The 11520-nt window shown below is 38.7% G+C and overlaps 1 protein-coding gene across 20 annotated transcripts in view; it reads left to right on the top strand.

Moving 5' to 3' along the window:
• Positions 1–10803, top strand: part of carmil2 (capping protein regulator and myosin 1 linker 2) — a 93978-nt gene extending 83175 nt beyond the window's left edge. For 12 of the 20 annotated variants that reach the window (XR_012393763.1, XR_012393765.1, XR_012393764.1 and 9 more), the window contains 4 exons: positions 56–412; positions 6570–6677; positions 9682–9786; positions 10433–10803. Coding sequence is in view for 17 of the 20 variants with exons in the window: in XM_073929415.1 (XP_073785516.1) it covers positions 56–412; positions 6570–6677; positions 9682–9786; positions 10433–10647 (785 nt within the window). In the remaining 3 variants the exon portion in view is untranslated. The remainder of the gene's footprint in view (positions 1–55; positions 413–6569; positions 6678–9681; positions 9787–10432) is intronic. The other 8 variants (XM_073929418.1, XM_073929417.1, XM_073929428.1 and 5 more) reach the window with 3 other exon arrangements.
• Positions 10804–11520: the final 717 nt, after the last annotated feature.

Below are 11520 nucleotides of genomic sequence, written 5' to 3' on the forward strand. Positions count from 1 at the left end.
AAAAATGGATTTCATTTGTATTGCATTCCAACTTTAAAATTCCTGTTTCCTCCAGACACCAGGCGACCAACCCGAGTGACCCAGAGTGTTACAGACTTCCAACGTACAGAAAGGCCACAACTCCCAGAGCGTCCTATAGGCCCGTTGCCCCCTAAACCAACCATGAAGCCCATTTTATTCCCGACTAGTGAGACAGCGCGGACGGCCACAGCCACTCCCAAACTCCCCAGCCCTTCTCAGGATGGTCAGCCAGAGGTGTCCGAGGCCATCTCTGTCTCTCAGCCCCAGGAGAAGGAGAAGGAGCCTCCGACCCCATCTCCCCGCAAAGAGGCGCCTCCAGCTCCCTCACCACGGAGGATTCTCAGCACAGATATCCGAGAGCGTGCAGAGAGAGCACAATCCGTCACTGAAGGTTTGCCTAACTGTCAATCTAATGGGATAATGGGGTGTTCAGTCTTTGGATGGTCTGTTATCACATAATATGCTGTTGAAAAGTCAAAGTTAATTCACACATCCTCATGCTTTTCCAAGTTCATATCCGGAAAATTCATACAATGACAATTCATGATATGTCAAACTCCAACTAGATTTTTTCATTTTATTGTGGAGGCTTAGAGTATCATAAAATATGATATACATAGAAAATTAAATATTTTGTATAGTTATAAAACATACATAAATAAAATTTATTGTGTGGTCCTCATGTTTTACTTGACATTAGGACAAATCTTTTCAGTGTATAACAGTATGACTGATAAAAATCACACAAAAAAAATGTTTGTCAGTTCAACAACAAAACAAAAAAAAAAAAACCTTATTCCCTTTGGCTTTTTCTTGTCCACACAACTTTTGAAAACATCAGCTGCACTGACCTGAAATTATTTGTCAGTAATACAAAAAGCATTTAGTTAGGTTAACATAAGATTATTTATACATTTTCTGGAGAACTACTCAAAAACAACTCTGTAGCCAAACGTTTTAAGTTGTGCCAACTGAATTTTTTTTGTCTGCAGAACTGGAAAGCCTGAAGTTGTGAACATGCTTATTTCCTTTGGTTTTTTTCTTATGTACTCAACATTTTTTTTCTACCAATTGACACAACAGTAGAAAGTATAGACAGAAAACGTGGAGAAAGAAGAAGGATCAGCATAACACTTGAGGTGGGAATCAAACTCGGGTTGCAGTGAACATCAGAGTGCTATGTGGTGCTGACGTGTACTTGACTTTTAAACATCAGTTGTACTGACCTAAAATGTCTGAAGTCGAGTAAACAAACAAAAAAACTTGAAAATTAGTACTAAGAAATAATACATTATCAGAACAAACAAACGTAGTTCAATTAAAAATACAGGAAGGCAGCATGCCATGTTTTGATCTTTGTCTTGTTTACCGTTATTATTGTTTTAGTCTCTGTCCTGTTTCTAATTCTGTATCTAATAAATGTTTTGTTAACATGTGTCTCTGTTTTTGTTTTTTTCCGTTGAACTATGTATGTTTGTTCTGATAATGTATTATTTCTTAGTACCAGTTTCCGCAAGAGTTTTTGTCCACTCAATTTCAGACCTTTTAGGTCAGTACAACTAATGTTTTCAAAAGTTGAGTACATGTCGGAAGCAATGATGTAGTGGTTAGAGCATCGACACATGGCACTCCGGCGTTCACCGCAACCTGAGTTTGATTCCTGTCTTGAAGTCCTACGCCAATCTCTCTCCTCTCCCCATGCTTTTCTGTTTATACTCTGTAATGTCCTTTAAATTAAAGGTGAAAACAAATATTTAAAAAGTGTTGAGTACTTGGGAAAAAACAAAAGGAAACAGGTGTTATGTTTTTTTGTTCATTCAACAACAGGCATTCCAGTTCTACAGACAAAAAATGTCCAGTTGGCACAACATGAAACGTTTTGTTACAGAATAGTTAACCTCTCCAGAAAACTATTAATTTTATGTTAACCTAACTAAATGTTTTTTGTATTACTGGCAAGTAATTTTAGGCCAGTGCAGCAGATGTTTTCAAAAGTTGAGTGAATGAAAAAACAAAAGTAAATAAGGAAAAACCTACGTAGGTTTTTTTAAGATGTACCCACGTGAATAAAGGCTTTTTAAATTTTCCACATTTTTCTAGGTGCCTTGGATTGATTCCTGTTGTTGTTTTGATGAATCCCTTACCCAAAGAGCACCGACCAAATATTTGAGTTACCCCTGAGCACTTTTTGTTTGTTTTTTCTAGATAAAAAAGCATTATGTTTTTTCAAGAGTTTACACTTAGCTTATCATTAATTATAAAGCTTGTTTGGCATGCTGTACCGGGAGAGAGATCTGAGCTCATATGATCCTCGAGCCCCAGCTCCCTCCCGTTTGCAAGGCGAGAGGGGAGTTGAGCTCAGGTAGATCTCGAAAACTCCCCTGCTGTAGTAGCTAATGAACAGATTGTGATTGCTCTTAATAGATAACCACTTACTAGGATATAGTCTATAGTGTCGATTTGGATTAGTCAATTAACTTAAGTGATTAAGCTCATATAGATTTACTTAATCTATATGAGTACTGTGAACTTACTCTATTTAAGTTGAAGCAATGAGGTATTTATTTAACTCATTACATTCAACACTGAGTTCAAAACTCTTTTCAAATAAGTAGAATTAACTTTCAGACAATTTTAAGTTAACTACACTCATTTCATTTGATAAAGTTGACTGTTGGGTTTTACAGTGTAGGTGAAACATCTTTAATGATTTGACAGTCTAATTTTTATTAATTTCTCTTTTCACTTTGTGTTCTGGATTCAAGTTCAACCTTCACAATATAATTCATAGGCCCACATACATTAATGCATTGATTAGCATCTGTTTAAATTCAACACCTCCCTCAATTGCTGACCTGAAGCTCTCAGCGTTTGGCGGCCTTTACTGCAAACAGCCAAACACAATTCAGTTAGCCCTGTCCCATCAGTCCTGTAATTCAATGCTTGTGAGACCGATACGGCAAATGGGCGCTGATGAAAATGCATTCATTCTTTGAGTGTTTGTCCAAAATACTCTTTGTAGTTCCAAATGTTATCTTAGTGCAATAACCACATACTGGAGAATATGAATATTGCGATAATGTGATAAGCTGAACATCCCCTGGTGGTGTCAAGTGTTGTGTTTGTGTCAGCATTTTCTCTGGACATTTTTTTTCTCATTCACTTCCACCCTACGTCTGTGCATCCTGATTCAGTTATTTTTCTCATCTGTGTGTCTGTTGTAATTGACCTTGTGATTATTGAGGTGCAGTGTTAGCTTGTACATTCATGATATGAAGGATTGCAGGTTTGAATCCTGACTGTATTTCTTCTTGATTTCCCCCATTTTCACTGTCAAACCTAATAAATAAATCCAAATAATAGTATAAAACAGCCTAAAGCAAAGTATACTTCAAGCAATTCAAAGTACTTATCGGCCACTTTATTAGGTACAGCTGATCAACTGCTTGTTAACACAAAAACCCAATTTCTGCTGTGACATTCAGATGGTAGGGTCAGAGTTTGGCAGAAAGCACATGAAGGCATCCTGCCTTTTATCAACAGTTCAGACAGCAGCTGGGGGTCTTATACTGGGAGCAATTTTTGCTTGCCACAATTTAGACCCCTTAGTACCATCTGAGCATAGTTTAAACCCCTCAGACTGCCTGTGTATTATTACTGACCGTGTCTATCCCTTTATAACCACAGTACACCTATTTTGTGATGGCTGTTTCCAGCCAAATAACAATCATATCTCAAACTGGATTCTTGAACATGACAATGAGAACTGAAATGTTCTCCACAGTCAACAGATATCAGTCCAGTAGTACACTATTGGGATGTGCTAGAAATGGAGGTTTGGCCCATGGTTGTGCAGCATTACCATGCTATCATGTTACAATGGACCCTTTGCTGAAACCATACCAATACACAGTTTCCTAACAACAGGAACGAGACAAGATAGTAGCGACACACTCTTTGGCTGCCCGCCACAGACATGACATGACAGAAACATTTAAATACAAGCCATTCAGAGGTGGACAGGTTTATAATCGAATCAACAAACTAAACCTCTTTAGCATGATTAAAAGTAGATGCTGAGTACATGCACTCATAGTTTTAACATTATGTCATGTTTACACTTTGTTTGCTAGTTATTTTATTTTTAAGATCTAAAGATAAACTGTGTGCTGTCGCGTTCAGTGTGGCAATAAATGTCAAGTAAAATGGCACATTGGTAACATTTAATGCTGAATAAGGCACATAATCAGCATCTGAGGCTGTGTTGTCAACTTGGCAACTTTATCGCTATATTTAGTGACTTTTCAGACTCCTCTACAACATTGTTTCAGTATAGTATCTAGCGACAAATCTAGCAACTTTTGGGCCAAAGACCTGCGAGTGTCAGGTATGTCTTACCCGATACAGTCACATCTCCCCCTGCATCTTCTCTGTTCAGTAAGCCCTGACCACAGCCCGTTCTGTTGACCACAGCACTTCTCACATGAACATGAGAGCTTTGGTGACATACCAGTTTCTGAACTTTTCTGAGTGAGTTTGTTAATTACGTCTGAAAGTCTACACTGTAAATACACAGCACTGTACATTCAGTTTAGCTGTTTTCAAACAACAATTAACTTAACATAACTGACATTCATTCATTCATTTTCTAGTCAGCTTAGTCCCTTTATTAATCTGGGGTCGCCACAGCGGAATGAACCGCCAACTTATCCAGCAAGTTTTTACGCAGCGAATGCCCTTCACATACACTCATTCACACACACACATACACTACGGACAATTTAGCCTACCCAATTCACCTGCACCACATGTCTTTGGACTGTGGGGGAAACCGGTGCACCCAGAGGAAACCCACGCGAATGCAGGGAGAACATGCAAACTCCACACAGAAACTGACCCAACTGAGCCGAGGCCCGAACCAGCGACCTTCTTGCTGTGAGGCGAACGTGCTACCCACTGCGCCACTGCGTCGCCACATAACTGACAATCATATAGATAATAAATAAGATAATGAATCATAATAAGATAATAAATCATATCCGCTTAGTAAGAGTGACGTCACACGAAGCGGCTTCCGGGTGCAAGCACCATATCAAACTGTATGGGGAGACTCAGCAAATGGTAATAATAAACATTTACAAAGCGATGGATTACTTTCGAAAATCAAGATTGCAAAATATATATCCATGTCTAATATCTGATGCCCAGAAAGTGATAAATGTTTTATATATTGTTGGATGAGATGCAGCAAGTCCAGAGACGATCTGTACACCATGATTTTATATAAAATTCACTTTAATGTGTGATAGAACTGAAAAGGGGTCATAAACAAATATTTTCTTAATTCAAATGACCTGCGGCTTGGACCCGGAACGTGCTTCCCTCTGCGTCACCGTGCAGCTATTACATGTTAAACACATAATAAACTTAGATATTAGATGATGTCAGTAATATGTAAATTTACACATGACATCATCTAGTGACATTTAACGACTTTTCGAGCAGAGCTTAGCTACTTTCCATTGAAAATAGTTGGCCTGAGGTGATCATTGCCTTAGTAGTTTATGCTGTTGTTCAGCCACAACATCACAGAAACAGATTTCTAAAGAGTTTCTAAAATATTAATTTTACATGTTGTCACCACCGGTGGTTAGGACAAAAACTCCTAATGGAAATGGAAATTGTTGCATTGTGTGTACTTAGGACATGAATTAGGAAAATTAGATAAAAAGGCAAAAGGGGGTCCAACCTGGTGGGATGGTGTGCTTTCTCACTCCAACAGTGTGTGTGATAAAATGTACTTAGAGTGGCAGATAGAATTTAATCCCTTCACACAAGCAGTCACCAGTGTGGGCGTTTTCTGTTTTTTGGGTCACCATCTACTACATTTTATGTCCAAATCTTAAACAATGAGCTTTTACATTGTTTCCACCTAGTGGACAAACTTAAAACAAATAGTATGTGTATTGCATGCAAAATTGAGTTAGTCCTAGCTGCAGCCTGCAGCTTGATGACGTACTGGATCAGGTCCATTATGTAGTGTACGATCGTCCACACCTCGCCCAACTTTAACCCCAATCATCACAGTAGCATGAGCGTTGCCTTAGTGGGCGTTACAATGTCCACTACATATTGGACCTGGTCCAGTACGTCATCATGATACACACTGCAGCGAGGACATCTTAGCAAAATTGGGCATACACTCAATTTGTCACATAATGTCCACTTGCATGCATACTCTATTGCGGTGTTTCTCAACCACGTCCCTGGAGGACCACTAGCTTTGCACATTTGCCATGTCTCCCTAATCAAACACACCTGGTTCAGATAATTGGCTCAATAGCAGAGACGGAAACACCTGAAATGGGTGTGACAGATAAAGGAGACATCCAAAACATGCAGTGTTGGTGGCCCTCCAGGAACGTGGTGGAGAAACACTGCTCTATTATACACCTAAAAGCTGAAGTATACTTTGAGCTGTAAAGACACTGTATTGTGGTCTGTTCTTATAAAGAACGGATACAGTCTGATGGTATTTCTTCTCATAGAGACCCTCCCTATCCCACGGCCCCGCATGAAGCCCTCTCCCCAGCGCCGTGCTGTGTCTGTCCACGAAGACTCTCTCCTCCAACATGCCGCCATGCTTGACCCTGAGGGTGAGCCTCCGATGTCTCATAATGTCACTCACTATATGTCAGCTGCATCCACACTGTGTTTCTGAGTGACCCTCAGAATGATTGCACACATGTGACATGAGAGAGATATTTGAATGTTGTGTTTCATGAGCAATCAAATTACGTTGCTTTAATCGACTAAATTAATTGGTGGATATTGAAGACAACCTGCTGAAGTGATTGATGGTTAGCTGCAAGTACTATTGGACTATTATCATATATTATACAATATCATACTGTACAATTTGGATCATAACATTTGGAGTTTGTAATTTTTTTGTCTTTAAAAGATGTCTGTTAAGAAAAAAATTGTGAAACGTTACAATATACAGTGCATCTGGAAAGTATTCATTGCTTCATTTTTTTTCACATTTTTTAAATGTTTGCAGCCTTATTCCAAAATGGATTAAATTCATTTATTTCCTCCAAATTCTTTGAAATTGTTGCAAATTTATTAAAAATAAAAACCTGAAAAATCACATGTACATCAGTATTCACAGCCTTTGCTCAACACTTTGTTGATGGACCTTTGGCAGCAATTACAGCCTCAAGTCTTTTTGAATATGCTGCCACAAGCTTGGCAAACCCTTTATTTGGGAATTGTTGCCCATTCCTCTTTGCAGTACCTCTCAAACTCTTTCAAGTTTTGTTAGGTAGCGACGGTGTACAGCCATTTTCAGTTCTTTCCAAAGATGTTAAATAGGAGTTAAGTTTGGGCTCTGGTTGTGCCACTCAAGGACATTCACTGAGTTGTTGTGAAGCCACTGATATTTTGGCTTTGTGCTTTGGGTCATTGTCCTGCTAGAAGGATTGTCGCCCCAGTCTGAGGTCAAGAACACTCTGGTTTTCATTCAGGATGTCTCTGTCCATTGTTGCATTCCTATTTCCTTCTATCCTGACTAGTCTTCCAGTTCCTGCTGCTGAAAAACATCCCCACAGAATGATGCTGCCACCACCATGCTTCACTGTAGGGATGGTATTAGCCTGGTGATGAGCGGTGCCTGGTTTTCTCCTAATCTACCGCCTGGCATTCACTCCAAAGAGTTAAATTTTAGTCTCATCAGACCAGAGATTGAGTTTCTTATGGTCTGAGAGTCCTTCAGATGCCTTTTGGCAAATTCCAGGTGTAGAGTGACTTCTAGAGCTGTGAACCTACACTGGTCTCATGGTTAGATTTAGTTATGATTATCATGGCAATCGAAATGGTTCAATTCGATATCACGGTGCAATGACGATGCTTTCCATACACAGTTTTATATTTTCTTTACCGCAGCAATTCTTGTATTAAAATGTATAAATATATTTATATTTCTATACTATTTGTAATGCAATGTTGTCATTTAAAACAAACAGTCAGATATATAAACTGTACCTTTAAACCACACAAGTATTTATAGCAAATAAACAAATTTAAATATTCAGCTCGCTTTCTGATCCTTGTCTAGCAAGTTCTTACACCCCTTTGATTGGTCACACGCTCAACAGAAAGGGCTGCGATTGGCTCTTGCTCGCTGGCGCTTTTCACAGATGAGTGACACTTATAAACGGCAGTGGCAATCACAGCTGATCCATTATAGACATTATAGACGGTGGAGAAAACTCTGCAGACACGCACTAGTGTCTGTATCAAGAAATATCACTGTAACAGCCGAGAGGAAAGGAAAAGTCACGCCAGCCACAGTGAGAGAAAGAGAGAAGAGAGTTTACTTTCATTCTGAAAGTACTGTCCAGACAGTCCAAAAAACACACACGCAGTGAAATTGTGCACAGTTTCTGCGTTTTTAAGTAGTAGGAGCGTTGTCCCTCGAGACAAAATCTGCCTCCCTCGCCATAGTAAGCTACGGCGACATAGCACATATGAGATAAATGACATCAGTCATAATAACCGGTTATGATTATACTGAATCGATAGCGAATTGTCCGCGTCTGCATCGTGGTGCAACGAAGAAACAATTCATTTTGACATCCCTAGTGGCTTCCTACTTGTCATACAGGCCTGATTGGTGGATGGTTGTCCTACTGTAAGGTTCTCCTCTCTCCACAGAAGAACGCTGGAGCTCAGACAGAGCGACCATTGGGTTATTGATCACCTCCCTGACTAAGGGGGTTAGCGCCTGAGTCCTTGTGGTTCCAAACATCTTCCACTTACGCATGTTGGAGGCCACTGTGCTCATTGGAATTTTCAGAACAGTAGAAAATTTCTGTAACCTTTCCCAGCCTTGTGCCTCGAGACAATCCTGTCTCGGAGGTCTACAGACAATTCCTTTGTCTTCATGCTTGGTTTGTGCCTTGACATCTTAAATTAAGCTGCTGAAACATCTCAAGAATGATCAGTGGAAACAGAATTTACCCGAGCTCAATTTAGAGCTTCATGGCAAAGGCTGTGAATACTGATGTACTTTTTCAGGTTTTTTATTTGCAACAGTTTCAAAAAGCCTTTCCTCACATTGTCATTATGGGGTATTGTGTGTAGAATTGTGAGGACATAAATTAATTTAATCCATTTTGGAATAAGGCTGTAACATAAAAAACGTACTATGAATACTTTCCACATTCACTGTAGACTATATAGAACCCGTTTCTCTTTAAAGTCTTGTTTTACTTTCCATTAGTAACTATTATAGTTTTGTAAAATTACTAGTAATAATAGCAAACAGATGAATTAAATGTTTTTTTTTTTGTTAAATTAAATCCATAATGTCTTTACATTTATGGTTTTATTTAACTCTAATAAATCTGCTTCAGTCTTTAGTGCTACATGATCTTTTATAAAATGTTCTAATATGCAAAAATATTAAGAAAAATATGAAAGTACTAGTACTAAAAGTCTTTTTTGGGGTCTCACTGTTGAAAACAGTGGTGCTGTTTAAGTATTTATACAATACATGATTTGTTTTATTGTTCATTTAATTGTTTAAGCAAAAACTGTAACGTACTGTATGCCAATACACTATTTCACTGCCAATTCTCTCACGGCCTCTTTCAGAGCTGAAGGCTGCGCTGCCAAGACGGCAGAAGTCACCGGGGCGAAAGAAAGGGAATGTGGGTGAGCTGACGACCTGCTCAGAGGATTTACCTGAGGGTGAGCCGGGTGAGTGGAGGAGACTTTAAATCTACTCCAACACCAAAAAAAACCTTGATATTAAAGCCATATATACAGTTGAAGTCAATATTATTAGCCCTTCTGTGAATTATTTTTTTTTTTTACAAATAATGTTGAATAGAGCAAGACATTTTTCACAGTATTTCCTATCATGTTTTTTTCTTCCGGAGTAAGTCTTTTGTGTTTTATTTCGGCTAGAATAAAATCGTTTTTAATTATTTAAAAAAAAATGTAAGGTGAATATTATTAGCCCCCTTCAGCAATATTTTAATTAGATTAGATTGACATACAATGACTTGCCTAATTACCCCAGTTAAGTCTTTAAATGTCACTTTAAGCTGAATACTAGTATCCTGAAAAAAATATCTAGTAAAATATTATGTACTGTCATCATGGCAAAGATAAAAGAAATCAGTTATTAGAAATGAGTTCTGATTAGGTTTAGAAGTGTGTTGAAAAAAAATCCTCTCTCCATTAAACAGAATTTATTGAAAAAAAAATCTGACATCAACTGTATAAAGCCTGCATTATGTGTCCTTGATACTATTAGTGTGCCAAACTTAAAGACAACAAATGATTTGCGCAGTACTTTAATTAGACCTCTTGCTTTTGTGTCCATCATGTGCATTCACAGTGAAATCTGCGGGGAAGGACAGCACTGGACAGGTGGAGGAGACGGACAGCACAACAGTCACAGACAGCCAATCAGAACAGAGCCCAACTGGGTCCAGCGAGCAAGTGACCAACCAGGAGAGGGATGAGTCGGTGGTCTCAGAGGAGCACACAACGCAGGGAGAAACATCAGACCAAAGAACTGAATCCCCCTCACCTGAGAAACACATGGACTGACCCTGCGCAAATCTATTTTCTATCATGTGTACCTTTGCCTTGCACGCCAGATTATGTACAAAAGAATGAAATATGAACAAATGCGTTTTAAAAAAAATGAACAAATCAGTACCTATAATTGTTAATAATGATTAAAAAGTGAATTCTGTTGTGTCATTTCGAGTCTGGAGTCTTTCATGGATTTGAAAGCTTGTTTCCTTCCTGTTCTCAATATCATAGCTTCCACTCAAATAGAACCAAATGTAGTTTTGCAGTAAAGCGTATATACTGTACATTACAACATGAAAAAAGATTAGAAGGAAAAGAAAGAGTTTATAAGCTGTCTTTATGTACTATAGTGACTAAGACCTTTTTACACCCATCAAACAGAGCATTGGTGTCCCACATGTGGTTCCCAGATGCACTTTTTTTCAAAGAACCAAATGATAACATAAAGAAAATGCCTTTTTTTCTGAGTTTATTATTTTATAACCATAAAATTACATTCACAGAACGTTGCAGGATGTTTTCTTTTTTAGTAAACTACAAACTTTTCAAACTGAGCATCAGAATGAGGAAGAAAGGTGATTTAGGTGCCTTGGAACGTGACATGGATGTTGGTGCCAGACGGGCTGGTCTGAGTATTTCAAAAATACTCTGAAGCGACAATTTACACAAGTTCACCAAATTTGGACAATTGAAGATTGAACAAACGTTGCCTGGTCTGATGAGTCTCCATTTCTGCTACGACATTTGGATGGTGCGGTCAGAATTTGACATCATCAACATGAAAGCATGGATCCATCCTGCCTTGTATCACCAGTTCAGGCTGCTGGTGGTGGTGTAATGGTGTGGGGGATATTTCCTTGGCACACTTTGGGCCCAATAGTTCCA

The sequence above is a fragment of the Danio rerio genome, chromosome 18 (assembly GCF_049306965.1).
Source record: "Danio rerio strain Tuebingen ecotype United States chromosome 18, GRCz12tu, whole genome shotgun sequence".
In the NCBI taxonomy this organism is placed as follows: Eukaryota; Metazoa; Chordata; class Actinopteri; order Cypriniformes; family Danionidae; genus Danio; species Danio rerio.